The following is an 18,888-nucleotide window of genomic DNA, read 5'->3' as shown; positions in this document are numbered from 1 at the left end:
GACGATGTTTTGAGGGAGAGGAAAATAAAAACTTTACCTCTGGATCAGGTCGACTCTTTTCCCCGTCTTTTTCAGCCCTCGGCGCTCGAGCCATCTCCTTAATTGACGTCTATATCAGTGAATTTGTCACCAGGGATATCATTCTTTCTGATGTTGAACTATGTTACCGGGTCGGCAAATGTCTTATTTTGATTAACACAGAGGATAATCATACTTATTTCATGAAGGACTACAAAAGTCAGTGAACAATTACAGTTGACATGCTAAAATCAGAAGATTTGGACAATTTTAAATTAAAAAATGGCTCCAAATGATTACTCGATTATTAAAATAGTTGATTAATTGGACAATTGATAATTTGTCGATTAATGGATCAATTTTGACAGCTCTAAATGGGGTAAATGCTCAAGGACTGTAAGATAACAGGATTTCCCCAATATATGTGTGATTTTCATTTTGGGGCCATGTTATGCACCCCTAATTCCGACTTCAGCCTTATATCAACTCATTCTTTAAGAATTAATATCAATAAGTTATATATTCAGACTTCAGGCTAGTTACTATTGCTCAAGTTCATCGGTAAAAGGCAGCAGCTGCAGAGACAGCATTTCACCCGCTCTCAAAGTATTAAAACTCTGTACTGTAAATGTATGTAGGCTTCTAAACAATCCAGTTGAGTAAGTGATGTTTTTGAGCTTAGGTGTCTTTCACTGGTTTGAAGTGCAGTCACCTTTCTTGCTTCTTATTTGCCAAGCGGTAAACACATTCCTTGTGAAGCAAGCTAATCTCTCGGCGCGAATGTGCTGGTTTAAAGTCCTTCGGTCAGTTGTAGAGACTTACAATAACACATTTATGATAGAAAGTACCACTCCTGTGCAGTGCAGTACAGCATCATGTTGGTGGGTAGGGGGCAGTAGAAGCATGACTACTAAAACCGCGTCGTCCATGGTGGTAAGTGCATGAACTCAAGTGTGGGGATTTGAGAGAGAGAAAGAGAGATACCCTCCACCCTCAGATAAATAAACACAATTTGGGTTAGCCGTGGCCTGGAGGAGTGAATCTGTGGCACATGCGGGCCAACATACTGTATGCAACACCTCCGGCTCGTCCTTCATATTCAGTTTTATTTGCAGTTGTGTGGATGTACAACATTTAAATCTGTCACCTTGAATGTCACACATTTTGCCCATCACCTTGTCATTGAGCAAGTTCTTTGTGAGTCACTGCTTTTTATTGTATTCCATCACAAGTTTCTAAATCATTCGTCACCATAGGATTATTCCAAATCAGTCCAGAGTCTGTCAAGTTCAGACGTTTTAAGATTACGCTTCTGATGAGTTAACATCACATTAATTCCAACGCTGATGCATTTCAGCGTCTCTCTTTTCCACATGCTCGCATGCATGAGCATACTAACTAACACATACTGTGATGGGTTACAATCTTCAGTCAGAGCCACAGGAGTGTGGGGACAGAGTGACTCATCAGCAGATGGCTGAGTGTTGCACATCCCTGCCACCAGGAGCCCTTATGCTTTTACCACCTGGACAAGACCCAAAGTGACATGGCCTTGGAGGGTGGCCACTCAGGATATACACAGCAGGCGCCACACACAACAACACACTTGCCAAGCTTTCGTTTTTCTCTTCTACAGTAGAACCTCCAAAGTTAAACCGAATCCAGGTCAAACTTCCATAGTGTTTCATTTCAAAACCGTCAATAATTGAAATATTTGATTGCTGAGTCAAACTGTTGCTCTCATAGTGTTCAAGTGTACAAGAAATGGTTTATGTTATTAACTTTCTTGACTATCCTAGATGATTACCATATTTTCTGTGCTATAAGTCTAACTTTTTTCATAGCTGCTTCTGTGACTTATGGTCAGATGTTTTTATTTCTGTTCTTAATGTCTGTCGTTGGCATGTACTCCATTTAACTCATTCACTCCCAGCCATTTTCACCGAAGCAACCCCCTTCTCTCCCGGCTGTGTTACTACTACTGTTGACTGATTTTGTCAGACCCACAGAATAATGTGTTCTGTTGCTATAAAAACGTGGAACATACCAAAAGAAAGATTAGAGTCTCATATTCATCAGGAAAAAAGTATATTTGTATGTTTCTGTTTTGCAGCAATTAGCATTAGAATATTAGCTAAGTTTCATCATTATTTACAAATCTGTTGAAAACACTGGCAAAAAGAGCTTGTTGCAACATGGCCCTGGCTGATCTCTTATACTCTGCTGGCCATTTTTTATATTAACTAACATTGCTTTAAGCGACCTATTCAGGTCAGAAGCTGCACCAAAAGGAAGTAGAAGAAGAAATCCAAGACAAGTAAGAAGTCTGTAGTCATATGGATGCAACTTCGCAGTAGCGGATAGCATGTAGCTACAAGGATTTACTATTTAGAGCAGCAGGACGCACAATAACCAATCAGGATTCTACGCCTGACAATGTGACGCAAATTTCTAGTTCAAGCTATTTAAAATCTACCGCAAAAAGAAAAACTTTCCACACAGTGGAAGTTTCATCCAACCAGAACTTGCAACTGTTTAAAACAGAGTGTGTTTGTGTATTTTTCAAGAGGTAGACCCGTGTTCCACTTGCATTTAATCACAGAAAATTTTAATAATATAAAGCAATCAGCACTGTAAAAAAGTCGAAAGCCTGTATCCTACTAAGGGAGCGAACGTTTAAGAGTGTTAGCAAAGGTAACGAATATTGATTCGTTCAAGATTACAACGTTCGCTAAATGCTCGCGAAACAAATCGTCGTGACCAAAAAATAAAAATAACAGCAGAACATTTGGCAAACATTGCAACCTTGTACAAACCCTGATGGGAAATCAACATTCGCTACCTTTTCAGACGTTCCATCCCCAACAGTGGGATACGGCCTTAAAAGGCAGGTGCAAAGGCCACCCACTATGCTAACCATGATGAGGAGGTACAAGTGGGAGGCGACAGCAAGAGCAGATATTTTTCACTCGTGTAAACAGTTTTAAAAAGCTAGAAACGAAAATTTTGTCACATCGTTTATTCAAAAATGCAATTTTTGACCTTCTTCGGGATAACTTTGAGCCAATCACAAGAAGGAGTCATGTCATATATTACCTATGACACCAACACTGCCTTTTTGCACATCTGGGTCATTTCAGCACTGTGGATTGATGTTGGCTTCTCCCAAAATAGTTTAGTAATACTGTTCAGAGAGGGAGAGACCGTGAAAGAGAGAGTTCAAATCAAAGTAATTTTCTGTAACTCATATATTGTTTACCTTTTCCACTAACACTTCCTATTCCATCATTTTGAACTTATCTCACAGTACTCAGAAACATCAGAGCTACTTTTAGACACCTCCCTAAGATAGAGTTTCATGATATTATCTGACATCACACACAATGATTGACAGGTTCAGGTATATTGTGCCTGAAAATTTGGTGTGCATTCCAAATTATAAGACCTCTTTGCTTACTTCTTGTGTACCTACTCTCATGCACGTATACGCATGTCCTCCCTTCCACCTTGTTCTTGGCTCAGGCATCAGTAACAGGCTCACTGTTATAGGCTTAGCCAGGTCAAGTCCTCCTCTCATCTGCCACCTCTCTGCTTGTCTGGGTTATATTAGGTAAATAAATTAGCACAGTGCCCTAACTCTCCTAATGAGGACATGGTCACATGACAGTCCTTTTCCACCGGTTTAGTTCAGCAGTTTGAGTGATCGTTTGTACAGTTTTTTGTTTTCTTCACAAGACTCAATGGAACCTGCTCAGAAAGCTGCTCGGTATGTACCAAGCCTTTTCACTGGTCCCCCCCCTTGTCGCGCAAAGCAGTTTCTCTTCTCTTGCTGGTGGCATTTGGAAGATTTGCTTTGACGAAATCTGCAAGCATAATGCATTTTGCAGTGCAAATATGAACTATTAATAGCAAAATACTAGAAAAGCCTTTTGGATGTCTTGGTGCTCTCTCAGGAAAATCAACAGGGAACACTGCCAGTGCTTTTTCTTGTACGTAAGTGCTTCAGGTTTTTTTGGGGGGGTTGTTTGTTTTTACAGTTTAATAACAAACTCCTCCAGTACAGTTGCCCATACCTGATTCCCCCCAAATGTATCATCTATCATGTAGAAGCTATTTTCAGTCAGTTCATTGTAGATGGTGTAATGTCCAAATGAAAATGCATGCTGTAGTTGAAAACTGTAGCATTTCCTCCCTTGGGGACAGAATGAAGAGATTGCAGAGGTTTATTGGGCTTGTGCAGGAAACAATTAGATGTGTCAGAGGTACGTTGTGAAAACATTCATCAAAGGCCAGGTAAATCTTCAGCAGCGGATATAGCGTCTTGATTAACAAGCCTTTTGACTCTCATTGCTCTTGTTTGGTTTGCCTAATTTGGACCTCATTGCGGCATTGACAGCAGTTGTGGACATTGTTAAGTGAAAACGCTCTTAAACTGTGGTTTTAACAATGACATTTTTTTTTTATTCACAGTACACACATAAAGGGTTTTGTCTTGAGGCATGTTTTGTGAAGAATTGGTCAAATACAGTCTCCACATGCACCTTGTGAATGCCAATTCAACAACTACATGACAAGCAAGGATGACACCAGAAAATTTTAATTTAATTAAAATGGTACAAAAATAAATACGTGATAGAACACAGAGTAATAACTGCAATCATTTTGGTGATATGTTGCCACATTATGATGGCTTCTTTGCCCTCCTGACAATGACAAATGTGTTGTGCAACAGCTCAGTTGCTCCAGGCGACTGTCTCTGCAATTCTTGAAACTCAGCAGTTGCACAAGTGTGAATGTACACATGCTTTGCTGTCATGGTTGCTTTCGCATAACTTAACTGAAATGCACATGCAGGGGAGTGTTCATTTAACTGAATTCACAAATCACACATTTCAAATGATCATTTACAAAGTCTTGTATAAGCGCTTCATTTCTTCTCTCTACCTTGACAATGAAACCAACACTTGCAAAGCATGCGACAAGCTTCTAATCTTAACTAATGTACCTTTAATCCACTTTGATCCGATAAAAAAATGTTGGTAAGAGCCAAGAACCACATACAGTCTGATAAATGCTCTGTAGTAACAGGCAAGAAGGCAATGAGGAGGATGTTGCACCTTTGCAGGGTTTTTGACCTTTTTAACCTAACAGCTAAAAATATACGCTTTATGTTATTCGAGTTGTGGCTATATTTGGAAGCAGTGCTGTTTAACATTTACAGGAACGTGTAGCTGGATGGAGATCGATAACAATGCATGTTTTGACCAACCGCTGCTTACATTAAGTCAACAAGGGAGGTCATAAATCGTAGTCAGGTTTCCATACAAATGTTTTGACATTTTTAAGTGAATTTTGTGAAAATGCGCAAAACGGACACGGTCACGATACGATAATTATTACGATATTGTGGGGGTGTTGGTGATATTTAAAAAAGATCACAATATTGTAAAAAGGAGAGCTCATACTAAAAAAAAACCCCCACAATATTGTGCTTTTGTATATAACAGCAATGCATATAAACCACCTACAATCTCTAATAACAATATTGAGGCTCTGACTTGCTAATGCAAGCACACATTGGTCGCTTCACAAGCAAATTAGGTTCCCCTTCATCTGACAATTAGCATAGATTTTAAACATAGAAGACCAAAACATCCCTAATGAAAATTAAATTGCACTAATAAACTAGCCACTAGAGGGTGCTAGAACTGCACAAATGGAAATCAACCTGACTTTTTTAACACGTGTTCCTTTTAAATATTGTGAACATGACGACGACGATATTGTGACAGTTTTAATATCACAATAACATGATATTGCCCTTATCGTGTCATCCCTAGTCATATAAGAGTCATATAATATATCATACATATATACCGATGCTTCTCAGCTATGTCCCTCTGTTTGAGACTTGTCCACTTTCTTCTGAGTTTGTCCACGGCTTGTCAAAACCTTTCGCCATCATTTGGCTTTGTAACTGTTGATAAACAGTAGCGTTTCTTTGCTGTTTTCCATGCAAAATTGCTTTTGTGATATTTACAGTCTTTATTATGAATAAAGGCATTTTTAAAGTTTTTTTAGGTTGGTGTCAGTGACGTGGTTTTGCACCCGCCATGGTAGTCACGAACCATGTCCCCAAATAGCGACGGATTACAGTTTGCATGTTTTTATATAACACTGAGCAACACTAAGACTCCCATAATCGCTATTAGCCCCTGTAAATTTACACAGTAAACAAAAACTCTGAAGATTTATTTATCAAGTTTGACAAGTGTGTGTGTGTTGGAGCAGAAGTCAGAACATTTGTTTGGGAAGTTTGCGGGAGGTTTGTGCTGATGAATTGGTGGTGGCAGAGCAGTGGTGCAGAAGATGCTCTTGGGGGCAGAGAGAGAGGCAGAATAAAGAGAAGTTGTTCCTTCATCCTGCTGTGTTCGTCTCCATGCATCTAAAAAAAAAAAAAAAAACGCAGCCGGGGTTGGCGCTCACTGGATAGGATAAGTCGCTGGGTAAAGAGGGGAGGAAGAGTCAACATGACAAGGACAAAGCAAAGACGGAGCATTCGCCTGCTTGTTTTTTTTTTTTTTTTTTTTTTTTTTTTTTTTTTTTTTTATCAGTGTGTGTGTGTGTGTGTGTGTGTGTGTGTGTTGGAGGGTGAGGTCGTTAAGCTGACGTCATGTGTTTTATGTCAGCAGCTTTCCACGTAAGCACTACGGCCATCAGTAGTGGTCAGTGAAGGAGAAAAAGCAAGACCCTGCGATTGACTGGCAGCTAATGTCCTCTCGTCATTAAATATGGAAGTTGTCTTTCATTTGAGAGCAGAAACAGCATTGTCAATATCTTACGAAGAGCCACTAACCCTAATTGAAGTGTCGTTGAGATGATGGCAACAAAAGAATGCATATGCAGTAGTTGTCCATATAAATATTCTCTGCATCCAAAAGAAAGTTAGAACACGACAGCTGTATAACTCAGTTTATCCGCGGCGTGCTTCATCACAGTTTACTCAGCAAAACATTATCTATACCCAAGCTCCTTCATGATTGTCGCTTATTAACTTGAAAGCAGCTGGGCATCCAAATTCCTCTGACGACGCGCTTTTGTGAGTGAGGTGTGTTTATATGGAGGCCGAGCTGCTAGGAACCAACAGATGTCTCAATTGAACTGAACGCTATGTGGAATATCAAGTATAGCGGCGCTGAAGAAAGTTTGGGAGAACTCAGTCAGTGATGCCCACTTTGTCTCATTTTTACCGTCTCATGGTACCATCTGTATTTGGCAGTACGTATTTTCCAAAATATTAGACTTTCTCTTGCAATCCCGCTCATATTTGTTGTTTTATTAATGACAAATTATTTATTTATTTATTTTATTTTTTTTTTTTTTTTTGAAGAGCTCAGAATTGTTCATTCGGTAGTCTTACCGATTCAACGTCTTGTCATCATTGCTCTTTTTTTTTTTTTTTTTTTTTTTTTTTTTTTTTTTTTTTTTTGTGTGTGTGTATGTGTGCGTGCGTTTGCGTGCGTGCGTTTGCGTGCGTGCGTGCGTTTGCGTGTGTGCGTTTGCGTGCGTTTGCGTGCGTGCGTGTGCGTGCGTGCAAATACGTATAAATTTATACTCATTCATTCACCTAAAACCTTATAAATATCCCATTACCCTTCGCCTTAACCAGGTACTTCAGAATCTTGCCAGAGTCGTGAGATTTAAATGGTCAGGAGACCAGAGAAAAGGTCAGAAAAAAAAAGAAATAAAGAGAAAAGAAAGGTAAATCAAAGTGACATCCAGCACCGACCAAACACTTCCTGCCTTCCCCATGATTACAAAATCAAAGTCTTACGCCAACCCCGGAAGCCTCTAAATTCCAGCAAATTTAGCGAGATCTCAAGAGCCCAGAGGAAAAACTAAAGAGAGGAAGGAGGGAAGGATCGATAAGGCAGAGTGAGATCAATAGAAGCCAGTACATCCAATCCATCAAAGTGAAGTCCAGCACCAACAAGACCCCTCCTGCGTGGTTACAAAACCGGAGTCTTATGCCAACCCCAGAAACCTCATACTTCTAATAAATTAAGATCTCAAGTGACCAGAGGAAAAACTAAAGAGAGGAAGGAGGGAAGGATAGATAAAGCAAAGTGAGAACCACAGACACCAGCACCAACTGATTCAAGGGGCTGTGGGAGGGAGAGGGTACTTCTGTTGAGTTTCAGTAGATGCTGGTGCGACGGATCTGGCATGCATAAGGACCACCACCAAAGAAAGAAGCCGTCAACCGCGGTCCAGCAAAGCGAGCACCCCCCCCCCCCCCCCGGAATCCCCAGGCCGCGGCAGCACCAAGGCCACCCCCAAGCCACCCGAGCGGACACCGGTCGGCGAGCCGACCCAGACACCCGGAACACCCCCGCCCCAGCCCCGGCCCACACCCCCGAGCCCAAGGCCGCAGAACGAGGCCCAGCGGGCCCCCACAGCGCCCCACCGGTCCCCAGCCCCCATCCCCCCACGACCCCCCCGCACCCCACCCAAACCCGCCATCCACCACGACCCAGGCCCCACCACCCCCGACCCCCAAACCCCCGAACACACCCCGACCCCCAGCACCCAACCCCCCACCCACCCATACCTCCACCCCCCCCCAAACAAGCCGCCCCCCCCCCGACGGCCGCCACCCCCCCCCCCCCGCGAACCCGGCCCCCCGCGAGAACCCCCCACCCCCCCCCGGAAACCGGCACCGGGCAGCAGCGCAGAGAGGGAAGATGTGCCCACCCCACCTCCAGCCGCGCGAGATTTGCACAGCGGCGGGAGGGGGGAAGCAGAGGAGGAAGCACCAGGGGAGAAGGCGGGACACCAGAACACCGAGCCCGGTGGGGAGAGGCCCCGGTCGTCACGCCAGAGTACAAGTGACACCTAACCCTGTTACTGAGTCCGCCAGCTCGCCGACTGGCGAGCTCTACCCTTACACCGTGGATGTGGCCCCACCCAGTGTATATACAAGTGTGTGCGTGTGGTGCATTAAAATTGGGAGCAGGTGAGTCGGAGCAGAGGGAAAAAATTTCCCCTACTCCGACACACCCGTATCCCCCCCCAAAAAATGAATATGTATATGTGTGGTGCATTAAAAAAGGGAATGGAGGGACAAAGTGGTGGGGCAGGGACACAAATGGGGGGGACCACAGCGCTGCCAGGCACTGCAGTCCATCCCCTCTGATGGCTCCCCGCCCCAACTCACCCCCCCCCTTGGACGTGAGGTGCATTAAAATTGGAGGGGAGTTGAAGGGTGAAGACGGTGTTTCCACCCTTCCCCACCCCACCAAGAAATGTGTTGTGTGCCCTATGTGTATATTTACAAAGTGTATAGTGCAAGCTAGTGAAGTGAGTAAGAGGAGCGACCAGCGGGGCCTCACCCAACCCGGCGGGTGTAGGTGGCACGCCCGCCCCCCAGCACCCCCACCCCCTGCCGCCCCCCACCTCATCCACCCGGCACCACAATGGGCGGACAGCCAGCGCAGCAGGGCTACCGGACAGCCCACCGGCCACCGGAGCCCGCCCGGGGCGCCAGGAGTTATACCGGAGTGGGGCAGGCCCCAAACCCTCGCCCGGCCCCCGGAGCCCGACGCCCGGGCCGGGGAGGGAGCCCCAGGCCCAGGGAGAGGGAGGGGGAGGGGCCGCAGGGCAGACAGGGAAGGGGGGGGGGGGGGGCGGGGGAAGCGGGGAGAAGACGACAAGAAGGCGAAAGGGCGGCTGCAGGGCAGGAGGCGGGGGGGGAGAGGAGGAGGGAGGGCGACAAGGGAAAAGGGACCGGGAGGCAGAGGAGGATGGGCGGGAGGAGGCGAGGAGGGAGAGGCGACGGGGGGGAGGAAGGGGGAGGGGAGAGGGAACCACGGGGCACACCGGAGGCCCACCCACCCCGAACCGCGCCGCCGGGCACGGAGCAGCGGACCGCGCCGGGACGGCACCGCCCCGGGCACCAGGGGAAGCACCCCAACACCGCACCCCACAGGGGGCCCAGGGAGCGGCCAAGACGCAACCGCCACCGAGCAGACAACGGGGGGGGGGGGGGCAGAACCACCCCCGCCCGACCACAGGGGACGGCATCAAGAAAATTGACTAATTAGCATGCAGTAACACCAAGTGTTGATGCTTAGTGCCCACTAGAAATAGATCTTAAGGAGTTATTGAGTATAGTGTCGTATAGTGTGGTATGCTCGAGCCCACTAGCAGCAACTAGGTTCCTGACTATATAAAAATAAAAACAATCAGATACAAAATACCAAATACAGGAGCAGCGAAAACAGAAGTTGTAACGATGTGGTGGCTCTCGTTAACAGGCAGAATCTTGGCAGGATTAAGTTGCCAAATTGAGATTAAAATATTCTATGTACATAGACCATATTTGTTTAAATCTTGATACTTGATTTTTATTTAAGGCAGAGATTTTTTCCATTGAGATATAATTTATTAGTAAGTTTAACCAGTGGTCGATATTTTGTTTTTTTTCTTAACTCATTTGCTGGTTATAATGATGATGTAATGACAAATTATTATATTCACATTTTTTCTGAAAGCCGATTCCCACCTATTCGCTGAAAATCTCATGTTTTCCCTTTATTTTGTGCTCTTTCTCAATCACCCTAAAATGCCACATGCTGACAAAGGCCTAGGGAAAAAATGGGCAAGCAGTATAGTACTGTAATTGCTGTCAAGTAAGTATATGGAAGTAATTCATCTCGAACAAGAATGAAGCTCTGTATATCAGAGGGGAAGCTGAATTTTGCCTAGGTCGTGAAATTTACAGAGGATTTTTGCTTTGTTATTTCTAAAGCAAATAATCTGTGAGCTATTTGTTGTGGAAAGTAATGTAAGATGATTTGAGCTGTTTTGGGATCAAAGTTGGTGGTATATTTATAGTTAAAACTCGGGCTAAATGTTATTTTATTTGCTTGTTTTCTGAGCATCTAAATCTAAATTCCAATTAACTCATTCACTCCCAGCCATTTTCACCAAGGCCACCTCCTTAGCGCTCAGCTGTTTGACTGGATTTTGACTGATTTTGAAAGGCCCACAGAAGACTGTGTTCTATTGCTATTAAAAACAAAACAAAACATGGAACATCCCAACAGAAAGATTCGATTAGAGTCTCTTCTTTCAACAGGAAAAAAACGTGTATGTGTATCTGTTTTTGTTTTGCAGCAATTAGCATTAGAATATGTAGATATGTTTCATCATTATTCACAAACCTGTTGAAAACACTGGGGAAAAGAGCTTGTTGCAACATGGCCCTGGCTGATCTCTTATACTCTGCTACCACCTGCTGGCCATTTTTGTGATTGCTATCATTGCTTTAAGTGACCTCTTCAGGTCAGAAGCTGCATAAAAACCTTCTGAATGGTCTACCATAAAAAAAAAAAAAAAAGTATAAATACGTTTTTGGGAGTGAAGGACAAATTATTAAAAAACGTATTTATACATCTTTGGGTTTTAATGAGTTAATGCAATCACATGCTCGTCAAAGCTATAATCAGTTGTACATGCTATGGCTTTGCCATTAATTGAAATTAAATTACGATTTTGATTACAATCCACATTTACAAAATTGGCGTAATCATAACAAAGCAATTTGAGGCATGCGCACACATGCACGCACACACATGCTGCACCTCGCAAGCCATACTGCACAAGCTGCACACAAAAACTAAATTTTTTGCAAACAGGCCTGTAAATGACGGAAGACCCACCACAGGAATGACTTGGAAACAAGCAAGGCAAGTCGAATTCGCTTATTTGGGAACACTTTAGGTTTTCCGTGGAAGGCAAAGAGCAAAAACATATACAGTGTTCCCTCGTTTGCCGCTAGGGTTAGGTTCCAATAAATACTCGCAATAAATCAAATCCGCAAAGTAGTTAGCTTTATGTTTTTTACATTTATTATAAATGTTTTCAGGCTCCTAAAACCCCTCACTACACAGTTTATACTTTTCTCATCGAGGCATTTACATTTTCTCACATTCCTCTCTTATTTAAACATTCTCAATGTTCAAACCGTCATAAATGTTATAAAATAGGTATGTTACTGTAAAAAATAAAAATAAAAAATGCATGCAAATTTGCGCACACAAAAAATCCGCGGAACAGCGAGGTCGTAAAAAGTGAACCGCATTATAGGAAGGGAACACTTATTCATTTTTTAAAATATGTCCTCTTTTTTTACCTTATGGAAATAGCCACCCTATTTATGATACAAGACACATGGGTGATTTTATATTTGGGGCTTTAATTACATATTACTTTAATGTTTGTAGTGAAGCACCTCTGTGGTATAAAGACCCCATCGTATTGTGTGGCACACGGAAACAGCTTAAAGGTCTCGGCTGTCAGCTGCATTGTCCGTAAGGTACGATAATAGTTGGTGACGATGCGTTTGTACTGAGGAAGCATATCAAAGAGGCACAATATGATATTGACAAATACCTTTTTATGTTGTTGTTATTGGCTGTGTCCACATTTATAAACATCTGACTGCACCACATTTCAAAACATCAGTGTGATTTGAAATTGAAAATCAAATCAACCAATCCTACTTTTCTCTTTTTTGTTTCAATTTTTTAAATAGCACATGATTTCATATGTATATATTGAATGGATTTTTAAGTAATAAAACAGCCTTAGTTGTACTTGGCCTTCAAGAAATGTCGTGATAAATGTGGAGACGGAGAATGCAAGTCACTCCACATGTACCCCAGTTCCTTGTCTTGTACTATTATTGTCGATTTATTGTTGACTCGGCTAATTTGCATATGAGGCCAAGCTGACTCAGTGCTGAATTGCTTTATCACAGTGTCACAAAAACTCCATTTTATGTGTTGAATCCAAGCTGCTTGCGCAAAATCGCTAGGGAGATCAAGATGTTCTTATTCAGGGTAAGAGGAACTACATTTCCCATCGCGAGATGCTGTGACTATCGCGTGACCGGTAGCGAGACTGGGAAAATCTAACATGGCGGCGCTCTGCTGCTAAAATAGAATTAGCTTTATATTTCTAATTAAACCCGAATGTAATGATTAGATAAATTCGATTTTTTTCTTTTCTAAGAAAGATCGGAAATATTATCCAGTGTGGACGACCTCGAACGTTTTATTGACGATCATTTTTATAGCTGCGCGATGGATGAGCCGGCGGCTAGTCGGGATAATCCTTCGAAAAAAAAAAGGAAAAATGACTCGTCAACAGACACGGACGATTTAGCAACCGCCGACGTATCGGTGAGTATGCTGGATTCCATAAATAAAAAACTTGACGTCCTCTGTCTTATCCGCGAGGACGTCAAAGAATTAAAGGCAAGTTTGGAATTCGTTAGCCAACAGGTAAGCGATCTCCAATGCGATAACTCCGAGCTACGCTCCTCTCTCGTCGCTGTCACAGCCGAGTTGGAGACGATTAAAAAGGAAAATAAAATGCTAAAGGAAACGGTCTTAGATGTTCAATCCCGTAGTATGCGGGAAAATCTAATATTCTCAGGTATATCCGAAAATTCTCCAGATAATCCAGAGGGTGAGATAAAAAAATTCATGACATCATCGCTAAAGATCCCACAGGAGACGGTAAATAATATCTCTTTTCACCGTGTACACCGGCTCGGAGCTCGTAAGGGCAATAAGCCCCGTCCTATTATTGCTAAGTTCGAACATTTTAAACATAAAGAATTGGTAAAAAGTAAAGGACGGGAGCTCAAAGGGACATCTTTCGGGATGAATGATCAATTCCCAAGAGAGATAAACGAGCGGCGAAAAGTACTGTTTCCTATAATGAAACAAAATAGACAGGAGGGTAAACGGACTTCGATGGTCGTTGATAAATTATATATCGACGGCCAGCTATTCCGAAACCCAACCTCGACCCCTTGGCTGTTCTGACAATTGGTAGAGCCGAGCATTGTGTGATTATTTGACGTATGTATATGTATATGTATATGTATGTGTATGTATATGTGTATATATGTATATGTATGTATATGTATGGATAATGGGTTACGAAATAGAATATGAATTTATATTATGCATAGGCTATATAGTAATAATAATAATAATAATAATAATAATATAAAAATATATTCTTAAAAAAAAAAAAATTAATAATAATAATAATAATCTCGCTTAGGTCACCATTTACTGGTGTATTATGTTGAATCCCCCACAGATTTCCTTCACACTCACTTCCCCCCACGTTTCTTCACTATTATACTTATCTACTTGCTATCTCTCTCTTTATATAAATTATATAAATTGCCTAATTACTCTTTTGCTATCCTACAATATGTTAATATTAATAAGCAGCTTATATAGATGTATACATAAGACTGAGTCTATATTGCTTGTATGCAGAAATTAGTTCTGGTCTCCTGGAATGTGTGTGGCGCTCGCTCCCAGGCAAAAAGAATAAAAATTTTAGACCATCTCTCAAAATTTAAGGCAGATATTTGTCTCCTACAAGAAACCCACTTACAAAAATCAGAAGAAAAATTATTTATAGATAAAAATTTTAGTCAAGTTTACTCTGCCTCCTATAATAGTAGACAAAGAGGTGTCTCTATACTTATACATAAGAATTTATTCTTTACTCTAAATAATATAGTAACAGATTTAGAGGGCCGATATATTATTATCCAGGTAACTATATTTAATAAAGTATATACAATTGGTAATTTATATGCCCCAAATAATGATGACCCTGATTTTTTCCATGAATTTTTCTCTCGGTTACTCGATTTAGCAACAAATTCTACTATTATTATTGGAGGTGATTTTAACACGGTCTTGAACCCGTTAATAGATCGTTCTAATAATACGATATATACAAGGCGATTACGATCCGCTAAAGTAATAGATGAATATATGGAGGATTTTGGCCTCAGCGATGGCTGGAGACTTCAAAACCCAACTAAGAAGGAATTTACTTTCTTCTCTGCTGTGCACCGATCATTCTCAAGAATTGATTTTTTCCTTACAAATAATTCTATTGTTGATAAAACTGCTATAAAAATACATTCTATAATTATAAGTGATCATGCACCAGTCTCCCTCACTCTACAAATTGACTCTACCTTTAAACCTCCCCCGATATGGCGTTTTAACATCTCATTACTGAAAGACGTAGAGTTTGATAAAATTATTAGAAGGGAGTGGGCAGATTTTTTGGAAATAAATGACTCTCCAAATATATCTCCATCTCTTCTCTGGGAAGCAGGGAAAGCGGTAATTAGAGGGAAAATTATATCATATTCAACTTATAAAAAGAAACAGGATCAAAAATTAGAAAAATACCTGGAAGATAAAATTAAACAACTAACGGATGAATATGTATTAAACCCAAATAATCAAATATGGATAGAACTACAGAATATAAAAATACAGTTAGATAACATGTTATCTAAAAAGACAGAGTTTATAATACAACAGTTGAGATATAATAATTTTGAACATAATAATAAATCAGGTAAATTCCTGGCAAATCAACTTCAACGGAATCGGGAAAAATCTCTTATAACGGCTATTAAAGATATAAATGGTGAATGCACACAATCACCAGAAGAAATTAACCATATTTTTTATAACTATTATCGAAATCTATACACAGAAATTAATAGACCTAACCCTGAATATATTGAGGAATTCCTAAACAGCTTAAATATACCTCAGTTATCTATTGAACATAAAGATATTCTCGATACCCCGCTTACTATAGATGAGTTGTATCGTGCTTTAGACAGTATGCCTAATGGCAGAGCACCTGGTCCAGACGGCTTTCCGGCTATATTTTTTAAACATTTCTGGTTAATGTTTGCTCCATTATTTCTAAGAGTAGTAACTGAAATTAAAAGTAAAGGTGATATACGTCAAGATATGAATATAGCAGCAATTAAACTTTTATTAAAGCCAGAAAAAGACCCTACCCTCCCGTCAAGTTACCGACCGATATCACTAATTAATACCGATATTAAAATTATCGCTAAGGCCTTGGCATCTCGATTAGAGACGGTAATCTCGACAATTATTCATAGTGATCAAACAGGTTTTATTAAAGGTCGTCATTCTACTAATAATATTAGGAGACTCTTTAACTTGATTAGTATGTCACAGCGGTATGATAAAAAGGCAGTTGTTATTTCGCTGGATGCAGAAAAAGCATTCGATAAAGTTAACTGGTCCTTCCTCTTTGCTGTCTTAAATAAATTCGGCTTCGGGGAGTCATTCATTCAATGGGTCTCAATATTATATGATTCTCCTAAAGCTACAGTTACTACTAATGGGATTACATCACAGAGTTTTACTTTACAAAGGGGAACAAGACAAGGGTGCCCAATTTCTCCTTTATTATTTGCTATATTTATTGAGCCGCTTGCATTAGCTATACGTCAGGATAGACGGATCCAAGGAATCCACTCCGGGACAATAGAACATAAAATTAATCTATATGCCAATGATATATTACTCTATTTAGAAGAACCTGCTATCTCGCTAGGGGAAGCATTTAAATTAATAACTAAATTCTCTCACTTATCAGATTACTCTATTAACTGGACAAAATCAACATTATTACCTATTACAGAAAATTCATGGAATCCTACAAGTCAGGATCCACACTACTCCTTTCCTACAGGTAATTTAAAATACTTAGGTGTTAAAATTTCACCTAAGTTAACTGAATTAACTTCTTTAAATTTTTCACCATTATTGGATAGTATCCGTAGTGACCTGGAGCGCTGGAATAATCTTCCGATCTCTTTAATAGGACGGATAGCTACTATAAAAATGAAAGTTTTACCAAAGATTAATTATTTATTTTCAATGATTCCATTTAAACCTACGTCTAACTGGTTCCAATCGCTGGACTCTGCTATCATAAAATTCTATTGGAATAAAAAAAAAGCCAAAATTAGTCTATCTACTCTTCAGGAAAGTAAATCTAAAGGAGGTTTAGAGGCACCAAACTTTATGTACTATTATTTAGCTAATCAACTACAATATCTTGTGCTATGGACACAACCCAACAGAGATACTAACTGTTGGTTGGAATTGGAGCAGAAGGATTGTAATAATCTTAGACTGTCAGATTTACTCTTTATTACAAAATCAATAAGACGACATAATTGTTTTAAAAACCCAATGATAGCCGCCACCCTGACTGCCTGGTGGAAGGCATTAGAAATTACAAACTCCCAATTGGCGCCCTGTGGGCTCTCTCCCATTTGGCATAACCCCGACTTTCAACTTAATAATCAGTCGTTCCATTTAAGCCTATGGGAGCAGAAAGGAATTACACACCTTCATCATCTTTTCTCAGATAATAAGTTTATATCGTATACAAACTTGGTCCAGAAATATGAAATAAAAAAGGGAAATTTCTTACATTATCTGCAAGTTAAAAATATGGTTAAGAAACAAATCCCAACACTTCAGGATACGCTCCAACTGCCTGTCTTAGCTAAAGATATTATAAAGCTTTCTCCAACAACAATAAAGAAAATATCAAAAATATATAAGTTATTTTTATACACAAATAAAACGTATTTACCAACTTTAAAATGGGAAAAAGACTTGTCTATAGTTCCGGAACCAGACTTTTGGACGCAAATCTGTGAAAATGTATTTAAAATGACCAAACAGACAAATTTGCAACTTATCCAATATAAGATACTTCATAGAACATATATTACACAATATATGATGAAAAAAATGGGACTCTCTGACTCCGACATTTGTCTCCAGTGCTCACAAAACACTGCCGATACTTATCTTCATGCTTTATGGTCATGTACTCCAGTGCTGCATTTCTGGACTAAAATCTTGGAAAAGCTCGCTGATATATTAAACTGTAGGCTTCCTTTATCTCCAAGATTGTGTTTACTAGGTGACTTAACAATAACTGAGCTACCATGTAAACAATCTCAATCTATATTTATAGCCCTTACTATTGCTAAAAAAATAATCCTTGTCAATTGGAAAAATAAACAATCTCTAAATATCGACCACTGGTTAAACTTACTAATAAATTATATCTCAATGGAAAAAATCTCTGCCTTAAATAAAAATCAAGTATCAAGATTTAAACAAATATGGTCTATGTACATAGAATATTTTAATCTCAATTTGGCAACTTAATCCTGCCAAGATTCTGCCTGTTAACGAGAGCCACCACATCGTTCCAATTTCTGTTTTCGCTGCTCCTGTATTTGGTATTTTGTATCTGATTGTTTTTATTTTTATATAGTCAGGAACCTAGTTGCTGCTAGTGGGCTCGAGCATACCACACTATACGACACTATACTCAATAACTCCTTAAGATCTATTTCTAGTGGGCACTAAGCATCAACACTTGGTGTTACTGCATGCTAATTAGTCAATTTTCTTGACGCCGTCCCCTGTGGTCGGGCGGGGGTGGTTCTGCCCCCCCCCCCCCCCCCCCCCCCGTTGTCTGCTCGGTGGCGGTTGCGTCTTGGCCGCTCCCTGGGCCCCCTGTGGGGTGCGGTGTTGGGGTGCTTCCCCTGGTGCCCGGGGCGGTGCCGTCCCGGCGCGGTCCGCTGCTCCGTGCCCGGCGGCGCGGTTCGGGGTGGGTGGGCCTCCGGTGTTCCCCGTGGTTCCCTCTCCCCTCCCCCTTCCTCCCCCCCGTCGCCTCTCCCTCCTCGCCTCCTCCCGCCCATCCTCCTCTGCCTCCCGGTCCCTTTTCCCTTGTCGCCCTCCCTCCTCCTCTCCCCCCCCGCCTCCTGCCCTGCAGCCGCCCTTTCGCCTTCTTGTCGTCTTCTCCCCGCTTCCCCCCCCCCCCCCCCCCCCCTTCCCTGTCTGCCCTGCGGCCCCTCCCCCTCCCTCTCCCTGGGCCTGGGGCTCCCTC

The 18,888-nt window shown here is 41.4% G+C and overlaps 1 protein-coding gene across 7 annotated transcripts in view; it reads left to right on the top strand.

Moving 5' to 3' along the window:
- Positions 1-18,888, top strand: part of oxr1a (oxidation resistance 1a) — a 168,111-nt gene that overhangs the window by 48,629 nt on the left and 100,594 nt on the right. For 4 of the 7 annotated variants that reach the window (XM_077526097.1, XM_077526095.1, XM_077526093.1 and 1 more), the window contains exon 1: positions 3,865-4,007. The exons of 1 other annotated variant lie outside the window; for it this stretch is intronic. In XM_077526097.1, the coding sequence (XP_077382223.1) occupies positions 3,952-4,007 (56 nt within the window). In that variant the 5' untranslated portion in view covers positions 3,865-3,951. Of the gene's footprint in view, positions 1-3,622; positions 3,785-3,862; positions 4,008-18,888 lie in introns of those variants that run through there. 2 more of the 7 variants (XM_077526091.1, XM_077526096.1) reach the window with 2 other exon arrangements.

Source organism: Festucalex cinctus, chromosome 7 (genome assembly GCF_051991245.1).
Source record: "Festucalex cinctus isolate MCC-2025b chromosome 7, RoL_Fcin_1.0, whole genome shotgun sequence".
NCBI lineage: Eukaryota > Metazoa > Chordata > Actinopteri > Syngnathiformes > Syngnathidae > Festucalex > Festucalex cinctus.
This window is presented reverse-complemented; position numbering and strand designations above follow the sequence as displayed.